The 26,723-nt window shown below is 42.9% G+C and overlaps 2 protein-coding genes and 1 long non-coding RNA gene across 11 annotated transcripts in view; 2 read left to right on the forward strand and 1 right to left on the reverse strand.

Annotated features, from left to right (window-relative positions):
* Positions 1–17,127, forward strand: part of ETFA (electron transfer flavoprotein alpha subunit) — a 40,710-nt gene extending 23,583 nt beyond the window's left edge. Inside the window, exons 11-12 of one of the 4 annotated variants that reach the window (XR_001865495.1) lie at positions 13,768–13,992; positions 16,297–17,127. Coding sequence is in view for 2 of the 4 variants with exons in the window: in XM_017745164.1 (XP_017600653.1) it covers positions 13,768–13,821 (54 nt within the window). In the remaining 2 variants the exon portion in view is untranslated. Of the gene's footprint in view, positions 1–154; positions 258–13,767; positions 14,904–16,296 lie in introns of those variants that run through there. The other 3 variants (XR_001865496.1, XM_017745164.1, XM_017745166.1) reach the window with 3 other exon arrangements.
* Positions 413–26,723, reverse strand: part of TMEM266 (transmembrane protein 266) — a 58,850-nt gene continuing 32,539 nt past the window's right edge. For 3 of the 6 annotated variants that reach the window (XM_008641955.2, XM_017745160.1, XM_017745159.1), the window contains 3 exons: positions 18,586–18,772; positions 8,133–8,183; positions 415–1,497 (listed from right to left, as the gene is read on the reverse strand). In XM_008641955.2, coding sequence (XP_008640177.2) covers positions 905–1,497; positions 8,133–8,183; positions 18,586–18,772 — 831 coding nt within the window. In that variant the 3' untranslated portion in view covers positions 415–904. Of the gene's footprint in view, positions 1,498–2,697; positions 3,339–8,132; positions 8,184–18,585; positions 18,773–26,723 lie in introns of those variants that run through there. The other 3 variants (XM_017745163.1, XM_017745162.1, XM_017745161.1) reach the window with 2 other exon arrangements.
* LOC108449334 lies at positions 18,731–26,716 on the forward strand. Its single transcript, XR_001865497.1, has 2 exons — positions 18,731–22,239; positions 22,645–26,716. It is a non-coding gene; the product is annotated as an uncharacterized LOC108449334 (long non-coding RNA).

The following is a 26,723-nucleotide window of genomic DNA, read 5'->3' on the forward strand; positions in this document are numbered from 1 at the left end:
AGAGAAGTGGGGAGTGCTGTGAGCTGGGGTGACCCACAGCCCCTGGAGTGGTGTGGGAGGGTGGGCAGTATAATTGCAGGGCTGGAAACTGCACAGGGGTGAGTTTGAGGGGGTCAGAGGGGAACATGCACTACCCTGGCACTCGTGTTTGCAGGCGGTGCCAGAGATGACGGAGCTCCTGAAGAAGAAGTGAGTGCTGGTGATGGGACCTGGCGCTGTGGAGTAAGGGCAAATAAAGGATTTTACTGGAAAGAGGTGGGGTTGGTCACTGTGGTGTTGGGATGGTTGTTTTTTGGTTTTGTTGGGGTTTTTTTTTGGTGGTCAACTGCATGGCACGTGGAGTGGTGGGGTGGAAGAAAGCAAGACAGGGAAGACAGGTAAGAGAAGAAGGCAAGAGCAATACAAGGCAGGAGGCAGTATGTGTCTGTCAATTTTTATTCCCATCTCCACACCCCTCCCAGCTGTGCTCAGCCCCTGGGTAGGGTCAGGCTGGGGGTCTGACTGGGGAGCCAGGCTGGGCCCAAGCTGTCCAGCAGCTCTGTCCTGCCCCTGGGCACTATGGGGCTCTGCTGGCCCTGGACTGGTGAAAGGTTCATAGTGTTGCCGGCACAGTCTGTTTGTCTCTCCAGGCACTGTGGGTCCATATTGGCCTAAAACTGCTGGAAGGTCCATTGTTCCCAGATGGCCACTGTAGGTCCCAGTTGGCCCAGAGCTGGTGGCAGGGCAGGAGGTCACGTTCCACAGACACTGGCGAGCAGAGGTGCCGCTGGCCTTGCCCTGGGCTGGTGGCCATTGCAGGAGATGCCGCAGGTTGCCTTCAGCACTGCCACCTCACCTGTGGTAACCTCGTGGGCCAGCATGGAGAGTGTGTTCCCCACAGGAGTCCCTATCCCCCAGGCTGGCCCTATGCCTCAGGAACCCTGCCCAGCTGTGGCTCTGGGGGCCCCAGGGCCCCATATTTCTCCTCAATCATTGGGGCACCCTGGGGGCAGTCGAGGAGTGGCTTGAGCTGGAAGACATCAAGACTCTCCTGGTTCCTGCGGTTGTAGACACTGAGCCGGTGGCCCAGGTCGGGGCTGGTCCCCACTGAGCCTGCTGGGCTGGGCAGCTTCAGGTTGACAGGATCCAGCCCCTTCTGCGCCAAGCAGGCTTCTTCTGACAGGGACGAGAGCAGCTCCTGCACCACAGCGTGGGCCACGCGCTGCCGGGTGGGCACCAGCTCTGGCTGTGGTCCTGCGCCGGCCTCGGCCGGCTCCTCACAGGCCGTGCTGCAGTCTGGGGACGAGCCCAGGGTCTGGCTGCTCTCGCTGCAGCCCCGTGTACCCGAGCTGACGGTGGAGCGTGAGGCGCTGCCTGACGTGATGCTGGCAGAGGTCCCGGTGCTGCCCAGGCGCAGTGGCACCTCCACTGTGAACAGCTCCGAGGAGATGTTGGGCTGGTGCACGTCAATGGCGGCCGTGGTCACGACGCAGATGGCGGCCTCAGGGACTCCGCTGTCTGCAGGGACAGAGCACAGAGCAGCTGAGAGCCCATGCGGGCAGGGACAGTGGTGAGTGGCTAGAGAGGTGTATAGAGAGCCATAGCAAGTTCATGTGTAATGCTTTGTACCTGTATCTATGTACACAAAGCCATTTGAGACACACACACACACTACACTACACAGTTCCCCTTTAATGCATTCATATATTTATGTATACAGTAACAGGAACAGCCTTCTCTATGCCTATCTCTGTTTGTTCAAGGGGGAGCAGCTGTAGAGGGATACACAGCTGTAACTTACACTGTATGCCTAAATATGTGTGTGTATATACAGTCACACCCAAACATGAACACCTAGAGGTTTAGTCATATAGCTAAAGGGGTATGTATGTATGCATTGTGCCTGTGTACATGGACAGGCAATAAGTACCTATAGGCCATATTCCCTCCCTTTAAATATCTGGAATTAGGTACTGCTACAACAGCATACAATCCCCCATATTGTACTCATTTTTCTGTATGTGTGTGTATATACCCATAGGGATATACATAAATAGATACACACTTACCTACACATTAACAACCCCCACCCTATCGAGACATCTTTAAATTATGCACATATGCCTTTTATCTATCTCCTTCTATATACACTGGGGATGTTAAGGCAGGGATACACAGCTATACATAATGCCACATACCTGAATATACATACATGAGCACACACATTTATTACATAAATACCAGCGTAGAGATGCAGTCTCTCCTCCCCCCCCTTTTATGTACACATGATCTTTATATATAGAGATGAGGAACTGTCTGTATGAGGCCCATATAGAATACATTATACACAGACCTTCTGTTATACACACACAAGATACAGTGCCCCCTTGAAAGACATAGTTACCTACCATTACATAAAATATATACAACGCCTTTACCTTTCTGTAGAAATGCATACATATTTCTCTGTATGTGTATATGTATTTATTGGATAGATATATATGTAAGAGATGATACCTACCTATACATGAACACACCTACATAGCTATTTATATACACATCTTTAGACTTAAACTACATGGAGATTCTACATAACACAGGATATAGAGACTATTAATACATCTCACCTTTAAATACATATAATTATTATCTATAAATAGAACACACCTGTGCTTTCACACACATGTACTTACCTTTATATATAAATACATAGATTTCTCAGTGTGTGTGTATAGCTTCCAAACATAGTTATAGGGATGTGCAGAATACATTTTACCTATACATGAACATCCCCTCCCCCCTTATAGTCTTTTAATGTATATATACATCTATGTAATATATATATATATATATATACACACATATATACATGTACCCTTTTTATAGCTTTCCCAGTACATTATGGGGATCTATAGAGAGATATATATATAAAAATATATAATACCACGTACCTCTCTCTATACCTTTACAGACACACACATATATAATACATAGGTGTATCTACACAGTCTCTCACCCACCTAATTTTATACATACCTAATCTTTATATATAGATTTAACCATAGAGATATGGGGAAGAGCTGTCTCTGTGCATATACATACATACAAGCCCCATATGTAATACACTAGACCTATACATACGATACAGACATTTTCTACATACATATCTGTGTGTGTATGTGTACATGTGTGCATAGATATATCAAAACATATACATGTACTATCTATAGGACATAGTTGTTGTCCTCCCACCTTTGAAAACATAATTGTCCCTCTTTGAATAGAATGTATGCACTTACATACAGGTATGCTTACCTTTGTGTATGAATACTTATGTCTTCTGGTGTGTGTATATAAATCTGGAATGTATATACAGGGATATATATATATAATGTGTATCAAATAATACATATATAACACTATATCTATACATGACACCCCCAACCTTCATCCATGTTTTACAATATATACATACAACTTTTTATAGATAGCAAAGTTTATTATGGGGATGTATATATAGGGATATACATCTGTGTATAATACAATGTGCACCTATATATATATGCAGCTGCCCCAATTTAAATACATATATAACCTAAATCTGCATAGATTTCTCCATATAGATATGAGGAGTACGTGTGTGTCTATATAACACATTACATATACATGCACACACACACTGTAGTATACGGTCCCCCCATAATAATACACTGTACCTATGAATATGCAGGCATTTTATAAATACACTGCATAGTCCCCTCTTTGATTCCATACAAGTATCACTTGCACATGCACAGCCTTACCTTTCTGTATAAATGCACGGACTTGTCACCGTGTGTATGTACACGGACAACATATATATCGGGATATACATTATACCTATACACCCAAGCACACCCAGAGACACATGCATGTTATATGTAATAGGTATTATCCATAGACAATGAGATGTGTGTGTGTATACACATACATACACCTTTCTAGAGATCTTCATGTGTATTAAGGGGATATATAGAGAGAAATGTACAAATAGTGCTGTACACCTGTATATACATGCACATACATACTCTATAGAATACATAGCTGTATAAATATAGTCTCTCTTCCCCTCTCTCTTTTACATACACATAATCTTTAGATTTCTCCCTACAGATATGGGCAATATGTGCATACGTGAGCTCCATACAGAGTATTTTACACACACACACACACACACATATATATATGTATACACACACACACATATATTCACTATAGTACATAGCCCACCCCTTAAATATATGTAATTATTACTAAATAAAAAAGATCCCACCTCTCTCTATATATATTTATAAGATGCATGTACATAATATATATGTATAAATATATATTAAAAAAATACAAATTAAATTGTACCTTTACTTGAAAACTCACATATATCTTTATCACTGTCTGTATAATGGGGGCTATTATCAAGGGATGTGTGTGTATATATATATATATATATACACACACATACACATCTGTAAGTAAATAGGATATGCCTCTATATACCTGCTCACCATATATACATACATACACACACACACACAGTCTCTCACACACATCATACACATTCTATAGTGATACAGGCAGTGTGTGTATATATGAAGAGTCCCCTGTAAAATACAGCATACAGACATATGGACATTTGATACACGGAACACACAATACTCCCTTTAAATACAGTCTGCTGTCCTTAAATAGAACACCCCCCCCCCCCCCACATATATATATATACATACATACATACACACACATATATACCGCACATGTACAAATTTGTCTCTATATACACAGGGACTGCATATATACGGATATACATATATAATACATAATACATGACATCAATTATACACACAAAATTGTATGTACACCCCCCCCTTTTAATGTCTCTCAATATATATTACAGGGATATACATCTAAACAGTACCATATACCTGTGTATGTATCTCTCTGTCGCTACACACACACACACACGCTCGCTCGCTCTCTATAGAATACATAGGTATATATACAGGGTGTCCCCCCTCTTTTGTATCTACATTTATCCATGTAGATGGGGGAATATGTATATATATCTGCCCCATCTATAGTATACAATGTATATAGCTCTAATGCTTACACATATATATATATGAGTCTCTTTGTAGACACATGTGGAATATATATACAGGGATATACATATGAAATACATCACTGCTGTATGTAAACACACACACTCATTATCTATACATGTATATGCACAGACATGGTCCCTCACACCTTTCCCTCCTTTTTACCTACACCTATGTATAGATCCATACATCTTTATATATATAGACCTGTATAGCTTGGGGATGTATATAGAGAGACAGACACAAATAAAACCAATACTGTATACCTCTGTGTGCATGTGTGTACATTTTTAAAACAGCTCTCTGTATAATTCATTTGTCTATGGATATGTATCCATATGAGGCTTTCTCTCTCACACACACATAGAGATTTTATATACCCATATACACAGCTTTATATATACACATCCATATTTATAGAGGGAATGTCTCTATGCATATATCTACATTTCCCCTTCATAATATATCTACATATGTACACATATTCTATATATAATACATCTGTCTATACACAATTTTTTCTAATATATAAAATATAAATAATAAAATAAAATATTAAATACATGTATTTAAAGTGGCTCTCACATACCTACCCACATATATCTCTCCCTATATATATATATCTTTACATATATTTATACATGTATAAAATACCAATGTAATACACAGATCTTTACCTGTCTTTGTATGTCTGCATATATATGCATAAACAGCCTTATTTATACACACACAGATATAGGATATACCTATATATTCATATAAAACAAGTATATCTTTTATATATAAAAATACACACAATAACATGCATAATACAGATTTAAAAGATACGTATATGCAGACAGTCATACACACTTCTAAAATATATGTAATTATGTTTTAAAATAAAATATATAGACATACTTTTTTCCCTCTGTATGTGTCTGTGTGGGGAATTTGTATATAGGGATCTAATATAATACCTATACACGATACACACACAGATATATCCATGTTATATGTCATACATATGATACATATTAAATACATATATATAGCCATTCACACACCCTTGATCTATATTGCCTAAGAAATATAAAATATGAATATACTTTCTCTCACGCATATCTATATATAAGTAAATGTGTATGTATATATCCCTATATATATGGGATAGACATATATATACACACATATATGCCTCACTTTATGTATCTTTATACAGACTATGTATAGATACATAGTCCTATCTTTATAAAGTATTTATTTCTCTATGCATGGATATGGCTATAGATACATAATACATTACAGCTATATATGCACACACACATATTTTTATAGTGCATATAAAATATATATGTATAGACACAAACATGTACAAATGCCTTTTCAGATTTTTAAATATATAGGAACATATTGTAGATGTATTCATATGCACATATACTAATCTATAAACGGATATACAGAAGCTGTCTTTACCAAGCATATGTATCTCCCCCCATACATATATGACACAATGTACATATACACAGTACAATATCCATGTATTCCTAGAGTCACAAAATGGTTTGGCTTGGGAGGGACCTTCCAGCCCATCCAGTCCCACCCCTGCCATGACACCTTCCATTATCCCAGGGTGCTCCAGCCCCATCCAGCCTGGCCTTGGGCACTGCCAGGGATGGACCAGTCCCGGCCTCTCTGTGCAGGCTGTGCCTGGCCTCAGCCCAGCAGCTCTCCCAGCCTGGCCCCAGAGCAGAGCAGCTCCAGCCCTCAGGCAGCTCCATGGCCTCCTCTGGACTTGCTGCAGCAGCTCCACGTTCTGCTGACATCAGCTGGAGCTGGGGAAGCTCTGCAGGTGGGGCTCACCTGAGCAGGGCAGGCAAGCGTGGCCAGGTCACGGCGAGCTCCAGGTCCTTGTCCTCAGGGCTGCTCTTGATCCCTTGGTCCCAGTCCGGTGTTGTGCTGGGGAGTGCCCAGACACAGAACCAGGACCTTCCCCTGGCCCTGCTGACCTCCGGGCGAATTCAGGAGCCCACCTCTCCAGCCTGCCTGGATCCTCCTGGATCCCAGCTGGATTTACAACCAGACACTCACACACACAACTCTTCTGTTTTATGTAGCTCTGGCTACATATAAATCTATTTCCATGTGTGTGGATGTATATACAGGATTATAAATATATTTAATACATTATACAGAGATACATATTTTCATTCCTATAACACATACACATGTATTTCTATAATACATACACATATATTCTGACCATCTCTCCTCTCACACTCCATAATATATTTTATATATTTAATATATGCATTTTAATAAAATATCTGGGTATGTACACAGACACAGCCTTTCACACGTCTTTATATCTATATATCTGTATGTTTACACTAAATCACACATACCTTAATATGTCTCGCTCAGCCTCCTCTGGCCCTGCTGTGCTAGCAGCCAGAGCATGGCCAGCCCATGCTGGGCTGGACTGGGCCTGTGCAGAGCCCCCACCATGGGCAGAGCCCCCAGTGCTGCACAGCAGGGCTGGGCAGAGCCCCCAGCACAGGCAGGAATCCCCTGTGCTAAGCAGGACGCCTGCCAGGAACATCCATTTGAAGGCTGCCCTCAGGTCACAGCCCTGCTGCTGAGGTTTCCCACCATTCAGTTTAACCTTTCTGAAAGGTTCCCAGCGTGGTGCTGGGCTAAGCTGTCTCCCCACTTTTTTTCTCTTCATTTGTTTTGTCCGTGCTGTTCATTTTCAGATCCATTTGAACTGCTCTGTGGGCTGGACAACCCAGCTACAGGGAATTAACCTCTCCCACATCTCCAAACCATCTTGAGTGCCATCAGCAAGAGCAAACTTGGGGCCCTTCAACTTTCAGAAGAATTACTGTTAGCACACCCTTCCATAGACCAAACCCAGAGACTCTGTGGTGGGTTTCACTTCCAGGACAGATCTACACCACTGCTCAGTGTTGTCTGGTTTACAGCACACAATGCAATGCAAAAATACCACTCATGTTTGTGTTTTCAAGCAACACTTACCACTGCTGGGCTCATTGTAGTATCGACTGATGTAATTATTCATGTCATCCTCTGAAAGATCAAAAAGGCAGCCCTTAGAAGACCATTTATTTAATTAAATGGCTGAATCCCACCCCATGGCAGGCCTTCCTCTCCCTGCATGCCCAGAGCCACCTGCTCTGGATTTTTAGGCCACAATGCATTATACCCCCATCCACGCTGTGGCTGCAGCCAACACAGGGATTGGATTATCCTTTGTCACAGTCCTTTAGCGCACCAGCCTGGAGATGAGGCATTTTGGGCTCCAAAGGAAAGGTGCTCTGTGATCTTTTCAGAGGCTGATGCGGGGCTGGCCAGTTCCCCAGGCCTGTCCCCTTGCTGCTGTAGAGACAAACATAACACTGGCCTTTCCCTGGTCAGCAGGGCCCTCCCCTCCTACACAGGGCACACAGAAAAAACCTTGTATTTATCCTGACAGGCTGAACCAAGGGCACCAGCACAGGCAGACTTATTCCTACTGTACACTGACATCCCCAAGTCACCTCCTTCCCCACAGAAGAAAGGGAGACACCACGTATGATTTTAATGTGTAATTCCCTACCTTCTAAGATGTCTTTTTTTTTCCATTTCAAATGAATGAAGAGTTATTTTGGTGTATGTAACACATGCATATAAATATACAGCAAAATGTTAACATTACACTATTTGTTGGCTTAAAACCTACTATAAAGTGTTCTACAAATCAAGGGTGTAGTACTTAACTTGTAGTACATGCAGGAGAGCTACACCTGAACTTCAACAACAGCAAGTTAAAAATGAAGATGTGACCACAGAAGGGAAAGCAACAGCTCTACTGCATGGATAGATTTTAGATGCTGCAGATGACAAGGGAATTTACTATTATCTTATGGAAAAGCTGAACATTTCACTGTTGTGGAAAAAGAAGATTAAATTCTCTTGTTCTGAGCAGAAGGCAAACACTGCTGCTAAGAAACAGTATCGGCAGGCCTCGAGAATGTCAGGCTTCCAAGCAACCTGACCTGCCCAGTTTGCGGTGTATCTGTGCTCTAAAAGCATTCTCTCCTTTTAAGTGCTCTTTTTGATACCATGTTTCAGAAACCCATGCTCATCCCTTTGAGCCAGATTTCCTTCGTCCCCCTGGGCCTCTGTGGCTACAGTCCTGCCTCATCACAGCACATTGCGGTTTGCAGGTGAAAGAAACAGATGTTTTCTGGGGAACACTTTCCTCACACAACAAAACCCAAACCACCAAGCACTCTGTACCTGAAATAGCTGCACTCATAAGAAGGCAATCTAACCTGACACTGAAAGGCAACGTGGTTGTTTTCCTGGTTTCATTGGATCTTAAAAGCTTTTTCGGCCCTTGTTGATCTTTAAATGCCTGCAGTCAGAGGTGTGCTTTGTGCTAATGTCTGAGTTTAAAAAAGAAGCCTCAGAGTAGCTCAAGGCGATGCCGCTGAATTAGGAATACATTGCAAGGCTTTTCAGCTATCTGCTACTAAAATACACTTCATTTCAATCATGCATAATTGATACTCTCAGTGCCACCAAACCTGCCAGCCGTACAGACACAGGTTCTGGTTCAGGCATGGAACCTTCAGAGGATACCTGTGTAGCTGTACTTCTGGTAGGGCATTTTCAGCATCTTGAACTTGGAGTTCAGTTCTAAGCAGACAAACGAGGAAAACAGCACAGCACCCTGGCTGGACGAGGGTCACCCTCCTCGTCACCTGGCAAAAGCCACAAACTGGGTGCTCCCAGTACAGTCTCTCCAAATGCCAAGACACTTTGCATCAAAGACAGAAAACAGCTGGAAAAGTTACTCACTCTCTTTTCATGTCTTAAAGACAAGGCTCAAATCAAGGCTTCTTTAGGACTGCACACATTTGCTGCCCTGCCACCTGTCTGACAGCTGACAGAATGTACCAGGGCACTGTTCCCAAACCCATCCATTGTGTTCAAGTTAGCAAGGAGAACCAGGCTGCTCTTTATGTCAGCAGTGGACAATGCCAAACACCTGCAGAGGAACTCCAATAATGCACTGCCCCTGCTCCTTTTGAGCTGTGAGGAGAATTCTGGACTGGCCTGGCCCTGTGTGTGGCCACTTGCACACAAGACTGGGGGAGCTCCCAGCTGCCTACTTTAATGCTCTTCTGTGATGGCCTTATTAATGTCATTGCTTACCACTGCTTATCTTTTAGCTATAAATTAAATATATATGTAGAAATATATCCATATGTGCATGTGTATGTAAATATAAAACACATATATTTAACCATGAGTAGTTTCTTATGAATAAAAACCAATAAAGAGTAATGAAATAACAGTAGCAGAATAAATACTTCAACAACAGATTACGTTTCTGAATCATTACATTAAAGCAAACTGACAATTAACAAACTCATCTGAGTCATATGGGAGTCTCAGCTGCTTTGGGCATTGAAGGTTATAAACAATTCCAGTTACCTCCCATTATATTCTACATTGCTGAAAAAAAAGGAGTTCCAAAGAGTGCAACAAATACACAACTGAAAGCACCTATGTGTGCATATAAAATGTACCCACAAAGCCACAGTTGTGCACAGTAACACAGAACACTGCTGAAGTGCTTGTGGGGATTCCAAGATTAAGTCCCTGCTTGGAGTGGGAATCCCATGGGATCAGGATCGGCTTGTGGCACATGGGAAGTTTGTAGGAGCAAGCAGGGAAGAGCAGCTTTTACAAGAGGGGCAGAGCACTTGTATTATTTACATTCTACACAGTGTTTTCAGCTGCAGAAAGGGAGTTGTCTTAAGAAATACTTAATTCTTCAAAATTTCCATGGGGTTTTTAGAAACTTAAAAAAAAAAATTTATTTCTATCACCTTGCAATTTTCAGGACCCAGATTTAATTTTTCTCCTTTCCTAGAAATAAATCCATCTCCTCCAATATACAGAAATGTTAACTTCCACTTCCTTTTCCAGAAGACAGACTTTGCATCTTTAGCTATAAGGATGCCCATATAGTATTTATATCAAACTAAAAAACTGGCAGTAAGTAGAAAGGAAAAGCATTTCCCTCTTAATCCCCATGAAAACAGCAATCTTAGGAAAATGTCTGTGGATGGTGACTGGGATCCTCTTAGCCTTTAAGATTGAGTCCACCAGTAAACCTAACACTGCCAAGCCCACCACTAAGCCATGTCCCTCTGTGCCACGTCCACCCATACAAATGACCCCAAGGAAATCTGGGTGACAGGAAATTTAGTCATGAAGATCCAAAAGGTGTGAGCTGAGAAGGCAGAATGGGGAGAGTGAGGCAGCTCTTCTCCATGTGAAAACCTGTGGCAAACAAGGATGGATCTACAATCTTCCCTGCAAAGTGGAAGTATGGGAGGCAGTGAGATCCACAGCAGCACTGTGGAGGAATTCAGCTGAGTTCTGCTGAGCAGGAGAAGGAAGGAGCAGAACAGGCTGTTCTCTGTGATCCATGAGCAGTGTTTGCTCAAGCAGTGTGGGCTGACAGCTCCAAGAGGTGAGGCAGCAGAGACCACAAATGGACAGTGAGGCCGACTCCAACATGATCAGCGCTTTCACTCCACAGAAAGGAATATCTGACTGGGAAGGCTGCTGAGACTCTGACCTATCTCACATAAACCCAACCTCCCCTGGCACTGTAACCAACCACTCCTGCAAGGCTGTTCACTGCAGTCCCATCTCTTTTGCCTGCTGCCCAAATCCCTGTTATTGAAAAAACGTGTGGTTCTCAGTCAGGATCTGTCTGACAACCCACTGGATTTTGTCTGATGAAGGTTTCCAAGTTATCTGCTTGTTCTTTTCCTGTAGGACTCAAAACACACACTGCAATGGTTCAGGGAGTAATAAACTATTTAGAGTACAGTGCCATATAATCTCATCTGACCTGAGAGACAACATCGCAATCTCTCTCTCTTGGCCCCATAAAAACCTAATAAATTTGGTGAAACATATAAATGACATTCTACCCAAGGCAGATCTCTTTCAGCTCTATAATGCCTCAACAGCGATTTTTAGTTGTTTCATCAGTGCCTTCAGTGAATGATCTGCAACTCCCCTGCATACAAGAAAAGGCCTTAAAAAGGTGGTTTTGTTTGAAATATTTCATTATTAGAGTGTTTTATTTAATATTTTTATTGCTATTGGTTGTACTGCCTTCTGTCTCTCCAAGCTGAATTTTCTGAACTGGAAGTTATTTTTTCTGCTGTGCAGCCTCCCACTGAGGAAGTGGGTCCTCAGAGTAATGTCTTACCCCAACTTCCCTCCAGAAAACAATCTTTACTAGGAGGTTTCTAAAGAGGCAGGTCTTTCATCTGTTTCAACAGGAACCAGGAGTAGCCAGCTGGCACTTTCCAGGAGACTTCCCCTGCTTTTGGTTTGAAAACAGATTGCCACATTAGCACAAGCTGCAGTACTCACACCACTGTTAATTCACATACACATCCAGTCCCTGTAGAGGCTGGATGGATGCCTGAGCACATGGATATTCCATCTTGAGAGCAACTGTAAAGGCAGCTTGCAGAGAAAACAGAGCAACAGCTTCAGCCTGGTTCTAAGTAAGAAATCAACCTGTGGTCGAAGTCATTGTGCAAAAAGAAATCTGGGATATGGAACAAGCTCTATTATCAGCAGATGCTACTGGGACAGAAACTCAAAATCCTGACAACAAATGGGGGGCTTTGGGCCTCACTTGAGCAGATGATGCAGCAAGAGCACTGTGAGCTGACTTGAGCATGGCTGGGATGCACAGATGCACAGATGCACAGCTCTGTGTCAGCGTGGCTGTGGGCACAGGATGGCCTGGGGATTCTCAGTGCTCTTTCCAACCTTGTTCTCAATGAGTATGGATCAGCAGATCCACATCTGAGTTGGCTCGTTACAGTCAGCCTGAAGCAGACTCAGAGGAACTTGGGTCTGCTTCTGTGAAACAGCAACATCTGCTGAGTCTAAAATAAAAAGGCTAAGGAAGAATATGGCTGCCACCAAAACAACCATCAAGACAAGAATAAATTAAGCAAAAGGATTCAAGAACAAACTGTTATAAACTGGCAACAAATGTAATCTGAGAATTAGGAAAAGACTTCTAATACTTTAGAAACCAAGCTGCTGGAATGGCGGCAGAGGGCAGAACACATCACTGCTGTCACAGGAAGCACCATCTGCTTATGAAAGGGATCATTATGAAAGGACTGCATGCTTAGACAGTGGAAAACATTCCAGTTCTGTGTTCCTTTACCTGTCAGCAATGTCTTCACACATCTTCACATTAATGATGAGAGACAACTTCAACCTCACAGGCGTGACTGTAGGCTCAGCCCTTCTGGGAGTGAGCAGTTTCTACCCCACCCATTTGGTGACTATGAAATACAAGAGCCTAACTCCACTAACTGCACACACATTTCTCTAAGTGTTGCTTAAGGTTTAATTCCTTTGATTCCTGCCTGGATGGTCAGTGCACAGGGAACCACAAAGCCTGAAAGAGGCACCTAGAGAGAAGCCAAGTTGAAGTGGCATGCACTTAAGATACTTAAGATTTCCAGGAGTAGACTTCAAAGTAGATACATTTCAGCATTTGAAAATAACCATAAACTATTTTTTATCTATTGTTTTGCACTAACAGGGTTCTCTTAGAGCACTAACAGATGATCACCAAAGGAACTGGCTTAGAGTTTAAAAGCATCCAACCAGCTCAGACTGCCTTGCAAGGAACAACTGACAAAATCCTTTCCAGTGCCCTGCTTTGCCTTCTCAGACAGCTTATGAATAATCTTAAGGGAAGCCCTCTGAAGCTCCAGAATTTTTCATGTTCCTCTCCCAATATGCTACTTTCTTCACTTACAAAACAGTGAGTACCTATGGGGAGGGCAAGCTTTAGTTTTCCCTAAAGCATGATCATAAATTGCAGCAGTCCCCCAAAGCAAGAGACTTACTGCTAACCCCATAAAAATGGAAATTTCACTCAGAACAGTTAAAAAAAGGTTTGTGGCAATGTGAAGTTCCGGTTCTTGCTCAAAGGAATAGAAGGGTGGCATATTAATCTTACACTTATGGCAGTACTGTAGAATTTCAAAACCTGAAATGATATATGCAGGAAAATGAGGAATTTCCACTAGGGACTCTAATTCATATGTTATGGGAAAGATTAAAGAATAATAAATTTTGGAAGGAAGTATTAATGGCTAGAGGGGGCACTGTGAACCTGGCATTCCCTGAAGCCTGGAACTTTGTATACCAAACACTAAAAGTGATTTGTGCAGAACAAGAAAACATTAGCTGTTACTCTCACCATGACCAGTTACATACTGTACAAGGTAAGAAGTCCTTTATAATTTAGAACTTCCTTTATAATTTAGAGATTAATAGATAGGATGATATTTGCCATTATGTGAAATGGCAACCAGCACTGGGAAGAAGAAAGAAGCACTTAGGGTATTTCTCTTGCTCTTAGAGAAAGGCTGACCACAATGGTCCTGAACATCATTAGTGATGCTGCTGTGCACTCACAGGCAGCAGCTTTCAGCCCAAGCTCTTCAAAAACAGAGGCAGAGAAGCTGAAGTGCTCTGAGAGCACAGCAAATGTCAGAGCTTTTCCCTGGGTTTGCGGCTCCTCCAGCCCTGCCCTTCTCTTGGGTCTGTTTGTTTCCCAGTGTTGATACTGGTACCCTTTGACTTGCAGGCTGAAAACTGTGTTTTAGCCTCCATATGCTCTGGAGATAAAATTCTTGGCAAGAGAAATAAAACCTCAATTCAAAGCAAGTTGAAGGTGAAAAAAAATTCCTGGTACTTTACCATAGTAATTGGGAAATACCATATATCCATACATTTTTCACAGAGTTATTCCTACTATGTCAAGAGATCTCTTGGTCAACTGCTCTGGGGAGACAGAAGTGTGTGAGGCACACTTCAATGCTGTGAACACACAGCTCATTGTTCACAGAATTAGCACAGGACTGGCCTTCAAGAGAGGGCATGAAATGTTGGCTGGGGAGTTACGGGACTCTTTCAGAGCCCACTGTCCACCTAACCAGAGCTCTTGCTTCTCAGTCTTGTACCTGCAATTAAGGCACTTTAAATACAAAGAGCAGGAGATCTGCTGAAGGAAAATCTGGGTGAAAACATGCAATTGAAAACTCCCAAATCACCCAGCACATACACACAGCTCTCCTGGTGGAGGTCACTGTGTGTCTCTACACGAATTCCCTGAGGTGCTGCATGTACCATGTGATACATGGTTACCTGACTTACTTTACTGAATGCTGTAGAAAATGGTTGCACAAAATTCTGCGTAAATACCAGAGTATAAGCTACAGCTGCCTCTGAGGAGCTTTAACTTATACACTATCCCATAAAACTTCCAGGTAGGGAAATGAGTAAAAAGTCTCAATGCTTTCTTATTCCATGAGCTCTTCGTGGTGAAGAATTCTGCACTGAATGTTTCCATTGTTCGATATAGATGGGGGAAATAAGATTAGTCTGAGATGGAATATCCCATTTTCTCATGCAGTGTGTTCTCTAGCCAACTCAAGCTTGCTGGTTTGGCAGAATTCAGAGCTCTCTGAAGACAGTGATTTTTTGAAGGCTGACAAAGTTAAGTTTGGCAAAAACACACGCATTCCATTCCATTCCCCAGCCTCAGGTGTTATATGTAGGGCTAATGTTCTGCCAGATCATAAAAGAACAGCACATCAGAGCCTGTTCTGCCAAACAGCTGAATCGTGGCTTTGCACTGTTGCTTTCCTTTTGACAGTGTAAGTGACTGGTCCCTCATTTCTCCTCTCCCCAGTCAGTGCAATAGGCCATGGCAGGTATGTTTCAGAGCTCACGAGTGCCACATGGCACTCAGAATGATTAACTGCAGCCATCACTGTGGAATCTTTAAGGAGGAAAAACACAGCTTAGAGAAAACGGATGTAAAGCAATCCCTAATGTGGTCTGACACTGAGGGTAACTTGCAAAATATAACCCTTGACCCAAAGGTCAGGTGTTAAAACGTTGGTGGCTGAAGTTCCAGACAGAGCAAGAGGTGTGGGAAGCCCTGACAGCAGCACAGCCAGTGTGACTGTGGGAGAAGCAGGAGGGTTCAGAAATTGTCTTGGGCTGCCTGTGCTCTACAGAGCCACATCTCTGAGTATTGCACATGCCTCAGCAGGTGGGGACATGGACGATCCCACACCAACTGGATATGCCCTTCCCACACAGAGGACATGGAGGCACCTTCAGCCAGTCCCTGCTTCCACTTGACCCAGCACAGGCAGCTCTGGCTGACACCTGCATTGCTCAGGATGGTGCAGAATGAGAAGATAGCGCAGCATGGCAAAGTGAGGATGGTGAAAGCTCCTGCAGCAGGGTGTCACTGGGAGTACAAGTTGGTGCTGGAGAAGAAAGCCCCAGTTGAGGTGGGGAGGGAGAAGAATGAGGCAGGGCTGGCCCAGGATCCTTACTGCCCAGAGGTAACTGCCTTCTCCAGCTGTGAGCTGAGATTTCCAAGTTGCACAGAAGCAATCCCTAAGCCAGCACTGCTAGTGCAGGATTTAAAGCCTTGGTATCTTACTACCTTTCTCTTTGCAAAATAACCCAGGAAATGACATGTGAAATCCTCTGTCTCGACTGCCTGTGCCCTGGACTGTGAACACTGAACACTACTGCTGGTGTGGTGTCTCATGCCATCTGAGTTGGGCCCCGTGTTGGTAGCCCCGTGTGATGACAGACTGCCACAGGCTGCTGGCCCTTGCTGTAAGAACACGGAATTTCTTCTGTCCAGCTCCTGTCTCATTCAACAGAAACTAGTTGTTCAAATACAGCCACCCTAATTTAGGTTCTGACAACAAGCACTCAATGCATCTAAAAGACTTTGTATACAATATATAATACAATGCACAAGAAACATTTCCTCTGGTACTTTCAGATGATCTCCAGGAAATGGAAATTTATTCTGCATACTCAGTATAAATGTTTAAATATAACTGCACCTTACCCAATATGTGAAGCAATCCATGTTTTCTTATTTGCTGAATGTCTTTTTCTCAGTGAAAAGCACAGATCCCTCTAATCATGTAACCTAATTGAATGCAGAAATCAGTCCTGAAGATTGGGTGTCTACTTTGTTGCAAGTGTGGGCAGCATTTTACAGGGACACATGAATAATGAGTAACTCTGTTAACCTGGATGTTGGGATGAATACCTTGGACAGGAGAATTTTTAAGATCAACCTCCACAGCACTAAAATTTCAGCAAGCCTCCTTACAATGTGCACAACACTCTTCAGTTCCAAATGTAACCCGCAAGGAACACATGCATAAATTATAATATATCCACTGGGGAAACCTCTGAAATACTACAAAAAAGAGGGAAATGCATTTTAGGGGTCAGTCTGCTCAACTGTCTGCTTTTAAATACAATTTCAAATCAGGAATAATTAATGGCTTTACTGTAGTTAATGCTTAGATATTATGATGAGGAAAAAACCAAAACAATTTCTACATGCTTTCACTACTCTGTAAAGAGAGGAAAGGATTATAATTTGAAAATGTCTAACAGCTTTTAAAAAGTGTCTGTGCCTTGAATTCTAGGATTTTGACCAACATAAAGATACCATGCAAACTTCTAATTCCAGCAGATTCACAATAATCAAGCTAAGATGCCCAAGGAAGACTAAGAGACGACTAAAGCAGAAAGTGTTGTCTCCTCTGGAATATTACATTAAACCAGGAGACATTCTGCACTCCACTGTAAGGGCTGGTGGATCATAGGAAAAGGAGCTATGTGTTTTCCATAAAAAAATTCAAGTCTAGCACTTATGTAATAAAAACTGATCCAAATAAATTTAACTGTTGTTACTCCCCTGAACCACAGACCTGCCCAACAGACACCCAGAGGCAGCAGAGTGCTCCTCACCACAGCCACGTGGCACTCAGACATGCCAGCAGGATGCCCACACGGCACTTCCCTTCTTTCCTGGCACCAGCGCTGCCCTGCCCAACACTGGCAGCTTTAGGGGACTGGTGAGAGCACAGCCTTCAGGCAAGGCAAGCCCCACAGCTGATGCAGGAGTTCTCTCCAAACCACAGAAATGTAAGTGGCCAAAGACCAAAACTGTTTCTCAGTGTTCTTCTCAATTTCCCTGCTTTTACCTCTGAGTGATTATCCTTTGGCCAACTTGCATTTGGCTGCTGCTTCTTTAGTGTTTGATGGATCTAATCATGAGGACACTGGGAAGGTACATCATAGTCATTTTCTTCCCATGTCATTTCTTTGGCTCTGTTTAGAACCTGCTCCCAAATACAACAGTTCCTGCCACTTCAGAGCAGATGCAGCCTCTTTGCAGCAATGGGAAACTGCAGCCTCCAGGGAAGCAATCAATCCCTGCTAGAATGGAGGTGTTTAGTGGGTTCAGTAGCTCCCACTGAGGAGGGATCAGCTGTGCACAGGCAGCACTCACCTCGTGGAGGTCGCAGCTCAGTGATGTTCTCGGTGGCTTCGTCGTCTGAGTCTTCAGTGGCCACCACCTTGTACCTCTTGCTGCTCTGTTTGTTCAGCACGTGTGGGACCTGCAGTGCAGCCTCTCTCTCTGCAGCCAGGTCCAAGTCCTGCTGAGCAAGGTGGGCCCTCAGCTGCCTGATTTCAAACTAGAGGAAAAAACAACACCACATACTGATGTAATGTGAGCATGGCCAGAAGTTTACATGCTACAATTGGGGACCTATTACTCATTTCATCACTAAACACTACAGTCTGGTAAAACAAACACAATGTGGCTGAGCCAGGACATGAATCCAAGCTGCTGGTGCTCTCCCACAGCCTATGTGAGATGGACCATTGCTCACAAGATCTAAAGACAATGCCTCATGCTGGTCTATTTTGCACAGCTGTGTCCTGAAGGTTAAGATTTTGGGCAATTTTAACAAGTCTTACTGCCAAACTTCATGTAACCTTTATAGAAAAAGATCACTTTTAACAGGCATTTAGGGATTTAGGTTCATGACAAATATCCCTAACCAGACTTTGTAATGAGGGGAGGGCAGGTTCTCTGAGCAGCACCCAGAATGGTCCTCCCTCACTAACTAGATAAGGGGAGGACATCACAGTCCTCTTCTGACTTGAAAACTTCTGTACTCAGAAGTGTGCAGAAAACCCTGGGGGAAGGTTACCACTTTTCTGGCCATTCCGCTCAAACACGTGAGCCATGCCAGTTAAAGAATTTCTGCAGCCAGGAGAGGATTTGCCTCATGACTGGTGTTATAAAGCAGACACCTGACAAGAAGCTACCAGGTACAATCTGACTGAAGGACACAGCAGATTTCTATTGTTTTTGATGGCCACGCATCTTGCACAATGCAAGAAAGAAAACAATTTTTCTGCAGAGGCTGCAGAAACCCTTTAAATCCTTATATAAGCAGGACAAAAATCCCCTGTGCCACACAGCACAGCTGTGGGGCTGCAAGGAAGAGTTTCCTCTAAACTCTTTAAAATCAGTAGTACAGCAGTGACCAAGTCATGTCTGATTCTAGAGTTTGGGAGGGAAATGCAAAGGAGGCGAGGAAGAGACAAACACATTCCAAATGTAGCATTCCTGGGCCTGCACTGCTTCAGGGCCTGAAGAGCCATGGGAGAGGAGGAGGCCACAGCAGCCGTGATGCAGCCGCCACTCCACATTTACAGCACACACGGAATTGGCACCTCCATGCTTGAAAACTGGTGTGGAACAGCCCTAGGCTGAATGCACCTGGCTGTGCTTCTTGTCCCTCAGATGTGACTCAAACCTGCTTCACTGGCAGATTTTGGAACCCATCTGCAGACCCAGTTTGTTCCACTGCAGTCAGACATGGCGCAAACGCCGGGAAGGGGAAATAAGACAGAACTTCCAGATTTAGGAAAGAAAAAGGGATTCCGGTTTGCCACACCTGGAGACTATCTGCTTTCCAGAACATGTGGAAGGAACTACAGTAACTGGAAGGCCCATTGCAAAACTCAAATCTAGAAAACAAAAGGGCAGTTCAAGCTTTCCAGATAACATTCAAACCAGCTAACAGAGGGCTCTAACAAAGCACACAGCTCTTCTTCCATCTGCAAACCAGTGCACAGAGGCCTGGCAGCTGCAAACAGCTGGCTGCAACTGCTCATTGCTCTTAACCAAAGGCCTTCTGGCAGTGGCAGTCAGAAATCAGGTGGAATCAGCAAATGTCAAAATACTGCCCCGCTCCCCGACTTCCTGCAATGAAGCCTCCATGGCAGATTCCTGTGGGTGGTTTTTGTGTTAACCTATTGCTAGGAAGAAGTAGCAAACTAGCACTGCTAACTCAGTTCCCAGCCAGCCTGAAGCGTCCTGAGGCTTAAGGTGCTTGTGCCAGTATGAACATAGAGAATTTCAGGTTTTATCCTTGACTTGAAAAAAACAAGGAATCACAAAATACCTTATATTCCACCTTTAAAAGGGGAAAGATACCCTTTCAGACACTCCCTCAGTTTAATGGAAGAAATGCACTCAAACGTGATAGGCAAAAAATAAATTTGGAGATTTTTTTTTCATGTTGTCTAGCTCAAACTAATAGGCAGTAAGAATTAGGCATCATTTCTGGTTTTCTACATTTCACCCTTCAAAAACATTCACGTGTGTCAGAAAAAGAAATACTGTTATTAAAATGCTTAATTCTGGCTTAGAGGTATGGTATGATTTCCTTTTTTCATGAAAGACAAAAAATCTGGCAGGTATTTTTTAACACAAATAGGTAGAACTAGCAAAAAATCAGCTCAGCAACTATGTCTGCATCACATCCAGTATAAGGAGCTTAAGCATTTACAAAGATTTCCTGAGCATTGTAACAATCAGAAGCCTGAAGGGCATCACTACATTATACAGGTGTGATAAGGAGCCCACAGCAGAAACGGGGGAGAGACCAGACTTCTCCTGCCCACTCACTGTTCCAGTGGATAAAGTGAGCATTTCCAAATACCACAGGTTAGTGCCAGTCCTTAAAAGCTCCATGCCCGGTCAGCGGCAGCTTTCACCGGCAGAGTCCGTGAGTTTTATTGTTCAACTGCGCTCTGCTCATCCCCCCGCCAGGGGACACCGGGCCCGCAGCGCGGCCTCTGCTGCCACCTGCCGGCAACAGCGGCAACTGCAGCCGCGCCACCACCCCCGCGGGGACACTCGGGACCAGGGGCACCGTCACAGGCACCGCACTGGGCACCAGTGTCACCCTGTCACAGGCACCGCACTGGGCACCAGTGTCACCCTGTCACAGGCAGCGCACTGGGGCACCAGTGTCACCCTGTCACACACCCCAAACCTGGGCACTGGTGTCACATTGTCACAGACACCAAACCTGAGCACCAGTGTCACCCTGTCACGGACACCGAACCCAGGTACTGATGGCACCCTGCTACAGACAAGAAACAGACTTTTTGTTCATAAAAGGCATGGATCTACAGAGGAGATTGGTTCAAAACAAACTGTCTCCTAACAATTATCCCAGGATCTTGCAGATGCTGGAATACACTGTTAGCCACTCAAAGCAACCCCCTAAAAACAAAAAGTTAAGTCTAAGGGCGTGTTCCTTACAGGCAAAATGCAATGAGAGGCTGCATGAGCAAATCAGGTTGTAGGTGCTTCTGTCTATTGAAGATTATATTGCACACTGACCTCAGGCAGTTCTGATGTGCAAAAGAGCTAATGAGATCGCTCTGACTGCATTCAGGCAGTTCGGAGCAGCTAAAATAAATCATTAGGAGGTATAAAATATAACAGTCTTTTTAAGTAAAAATTCTGGGCCAAGGTAACACATGAAATTTCTATTTGCAGCAGGAGCTGATGTAGCAATCTCAGTGTACACCTGGATCAGGAGAGCTGAGAAAACCATGGTTCATATTTCCAGGTACACCTTCCTTCCCTCAGCCTGTAGGGCAGGACCATATTGCACTTATTGTGAGAGGACAAAAAAAAAGGCATATAAACTTAAACACATGCTTTAATCTGTTTAAATTAAGATTTACTCCTAGGTATCAGCTCTGTGGAAGAACCTTGCAAATCTCACAGAGAGCCAGCGAGCAAAAAATGCTCTTGTGTGGAAGATAACCTGTGACCAAAGAGACAAAGGTAAACCACCTCCTAACTCATGATAATTACAAACAGAGCACTGGTCCACTTGAAGCTGCTATTGACTTTATCTATCAGGACACCTATGACATTCAATGTCCATAATTACACATACTTTGGTAGCTTCTGGTGGGTATTTACCAATAAATTCCAACATACCTTGCAATGGAAAAAGTATTTTTGAAAACTTCAAACAATCCCAGCATAATCTAAGCTGAAATGGAACTGGGAGGGCCATCTAGTCCAACACCTCGCTTAAAGCAGGCCCATTTAGCTCAGGCTGCTGAAAGCCTGTCCTCTCAAATTTTGACTATCTCCAGGCTGTGTGCGCACAGCACCACCTCTCTGGCAAGATGCTCCAGTGCTTGCACAATCTCATAATGAAAATGTTCTTGTATTTCATAGGAATTTTGCACATTCCATCCTTGCGTGCTAGCACTGTGCACCTCTGAGAACTGTCGGGTACACCCTACCACGGATGGAGCTGAAGACAGCAATAAAGGTGTAATACACGTGGCTGATGTGAAAATACACTTATTACCAAGAAAAAGGGAGCTACAATACGTTTTATAGAAGAATGAGTAGCTAGATTGTCTGGCATGAAGAAAAAGTTAATCAATGGTAAATTTAAACTTACCATTTTCAAAATCTGTTACATGTGCTCTTGCAGCACAAACCTGGCAATATTTTGTCAGGAAACAAACCAGAAAGAATTACGGGGCGCTTCCTCACTCAAATAATGCATTAAGTGATTACTTCTAAGCAGGTAAATTGACAGACCTACCAAAAGCTCTAGATAACATCTCAGTTTACATGCCTGGTGTGATTAAGTGGGCCAACCATCCTATCTGATATTTTATAATACACATGTAAGACTCGAAAAGAGATTTACCAGTGAATCATTGAGTACTCCCCTTTAATGGTCTAACAACAGAGTAGGATTGACATAATTTCAAAGAGATCAATGAACATTTTAGCCAGAAGCTTACTTGTGTCTAACGCAGGAGCAATAACTTTGCTCCACTCTATTATTCTGTCAGTGCTGTCTGTACAGAATGCCCTGCCCTTAAACTCATCTGCCACTGGGATACAATCCAATGTTTATTTCCATTAGTTTAGCCATTGTTGGTAACAATAAAAATCGGGAGACAGTTGCAAACTAATGATTTACAGGTAGAATAAAACACGGGATGACCTTGGCTGCCTTCCATCCACCAAGAAAATGACTGGTAGTTAGAAATAAATTAAAATCATTGCAAGAGGACAGCATACGTTATTTCTCCAATAGGTAATTTTACCAGCTAAATAGCCCTGTCATTAAACTAGCAGCTGTTTTACAAATTATATTCCAAGATAAAAAAAGAAATTACACCTTCCACAGTTGTTGCAGTGTTAAGAATGATGAAAATCCCAGTCCTATAGGAGCTGACAGAAAAGGAGCTCTGGTGTGGTAAGGCTGAACACATACTCTTGGCTGAGCTGTACTCAGCTGAATTACTCTTATGAAAGTTAAAGAGAAAAGATCAGGTAAGTATATCCATTATCGCAAATAGAAATTCCTTTACAGGTGATTCCAGAAGGAAAAAAGCAATCTCCCCTGACTGGAATTTGTAGTTAATGAAACTTTAGAACTCTGTTTTGCAATTTAAGTTATTCTGATAAAACCATCAGCAATATACTCTGCATATTTTTGACAGTGACTGCAGTGAGACTTCTTTTCCTTTGACCTTTACCCATTTTTAGAAATCCCTCATGCTCCATTCCTGTTTAACAACCTCTTTTTTGGCCAATGGAGAATAAATAAAAAGCAAACTATTCAAACAGTTGCAGTGGGGTACTACAGAGAACAAAGTGGTGGTCTATGCAAGTATAATTTATAAAATATATTCTGGTTTTCAGATGTACAGCTAGCCAAAAATCAACATGTGGAAAGAGTTTTCATGTTTGCAAAAGTACATCTCCAATGTCAGTCAGGAATGGAAATGTACTTTATAGTTGTGATACCCCATCACTGGTCAAAAAACCCCACAACTGACAAAAGAAAAAGAATTCAAAAAGATGGGTGGTTGTATCTTTCCTGTTTTTAATATTTAAAACAGAAATTCTGGTTTTGTCTGCTCAGTGTTAAGCACCAGTTTCAAAGCAGCATGGGACTTCTCAGAGAACTGGCCACCAACTATTTTAAATCCCAAGCAAAACAGGCTAACTATTTCTCCCAATTCCTCTAATGAAGTAATTAATAGTCTGCTTGAAACTTTCAAGATCGTTTCATCTGCAGAATATGCCAGACCGTGAGAATTCTAACCCCACTTGCCTGAGCAGCAGCAAAGCAGTAAGAAACTGAACACGGGATCCCAGAGAAGGAAGCACTGGGAAAACTTTCCAAAGTTCACAGCCCCATCTCTAATTATTAAAGAGATGCATATCACCAGTGTGGTCACAAAGGTGCAGCCCCAGGTGAAGCAGTGCCTGCCTCCACTGCTGGGCTGCAGGGAACCACGGTGACTTGGCTGTTCTGCCCCTGTGGGCCGGCACTGGGGAGGCAACAGGGCAGGGCAGCCCCAGACACTGACATGCCGTGACAGAGCTGGCACCACACACACAAGGCAATCTGGAATCAATCCCTCCTGGCTGCTGCTCTGGATCTGGGCACAGCCAGACTACTGCAGGCAAACCTTCCCTCAAAAACACAGGCAAGCACACTGAAACACCACGGACAAGCAATCCTTTAAAAAGCTCAGGAAAGATGATCAAATGAAAAAGCAAAAACCTGGCAGAATTTTAGACATTAAATACCATTAGGAGCCATTTTTCCCATCAAATGCTGTACACAACATTAATGTGAATATTATAATGCTGACAACTTGTTCTTGACTGAATTATGAAGCTAATAATTTACAAATAAAGGATGCAATATTGTGTCAATGTCTTATGTTGCTAACTGCAGCAAATGAGTACACTTACCTGGTATTACATAGCTGAGACATTTGTTTGGCATCAAGTCAGGCCGGTAAGAGGGATTAGCGTGCTGTCAACTTTCTATAGACCGTATTTTTCCACAGCAGATGACACATGAAAGCTACAAGAGAACCTGCTCTGTTTTCTCAGATTTACTCCTCTCCCAGTGCAGTGTTTCTTTGTGTTTGATGTACAGGGTGTTACAACCATCAGAGTTTGGATTCAGGGCTAATCTGGTCAGACATTCAGGAGTACCTGGCTCAGAATGGAGAGCAGCAAGAGCTGCTCCTGAACCCCACCTGAGATAATGAGCCCACCTTTACTCAGACTATGAAACAATAATACCAAAAACTGTTTAGAGATTGAGGGTGTTATCTGGCTGTATAACAAAGTTCCTAAAAACAAATGTTTTAAAATTTATGATTGTCAAGAACGTTAGTATGGTCTGACAGACAAAATACTGCGCTGGTTCTCAAAAAATCACCAATTTGCTTAGGTTTGGTCAAAGAATAGTATTTCCCTTGTAAAATGGGGTGTATACCATTTACCTGGCAATTTCACAACCATGACAGAATCCCAAATCACTAAATACCATTGTGCAAATACCATCGTGCAAAGGTGTTATGAAGAGGACTGCAGTTTTGCCACCAAAGACACCTATATAGTTGGCACCCAATAATTTTTGGCAGAAGCCAAGCCTAAGGTTTAGAAATTTGTTATGGTGAATATGACAGACTCAAAATTAGTGTTATGAAATGACACACTGTCTACAGTTCTTCCTAATGCATCACACAGACAAGGCAATTCACCACCACCAGGAGTTCATTGCAGAATCCTCGGCTGAGATCCAGGAGATCTGGACCTAAATCTAAAAAGCCAGTTGGGGACCTAAATATTGATGGGTTTGTATCTTAAAAGTACCTGCCATAAGCCAGGAGTGGAAGCTAGAAATCCTCAGGATTTATTTGGACTGCATCTCATAGTTACCCTTTCAACTGAAACAAGAAGTAAATCACCCGGGGATCATTCTGTTGTGGTCTAATGGTCTCCTCAACACTCACCTATCCTGAGCCTCGACATCTATCCCTGGTTTCTACTTTAAAGCAAATTAGTCAAGAACTCATTTGCATAAGACAAATGGCAAAACCTCCTGGCTCATTGCCCCAAAAAATGGTTTTACACCTATATGTAAATATATTCATTTGAGATATTTCAAACTTTACCTTCCCCTATCTCTAGACTGAATCACTGAACATTTTGGGGGCCTGGGAAGGATCTTAAATCTTGACTTGCTTCCAGGAACTGGAAGCTTCTACTGCAACATTTTGAACTTGCCAAGAGTCTCTGACTGACCTACAGGGAAGCCGCCTTCTGCATTCAAAGCAGGGAAATTCATTAGTTTTTAACTGCACATACTTTTCCTAGGAATACTAGCTGCAGTCTCCAACAATGGCTTTTGTATGTTAGTACTATGTCAAGCTAGCTGTACTCATTCAATAAATTACATACCGGAACCATTCGTTTTC

Source organism: Corvus brachyrhynchos, unplaced genomic scaffold (genome assembly GCF_000691975.1).
Source record: "Corvus brachyrhynchos isolate BGI_N302 unplaced genomic scaffold, ASM69197v1 scaffold309, whole genome shotgun sequence".
Taxonomy (NCBI): Eukaryota; Metazoa; Chordata; class Aves; order Passeriformes; family Corvidae; genus Corvus; species Corvus brachyrhynchos.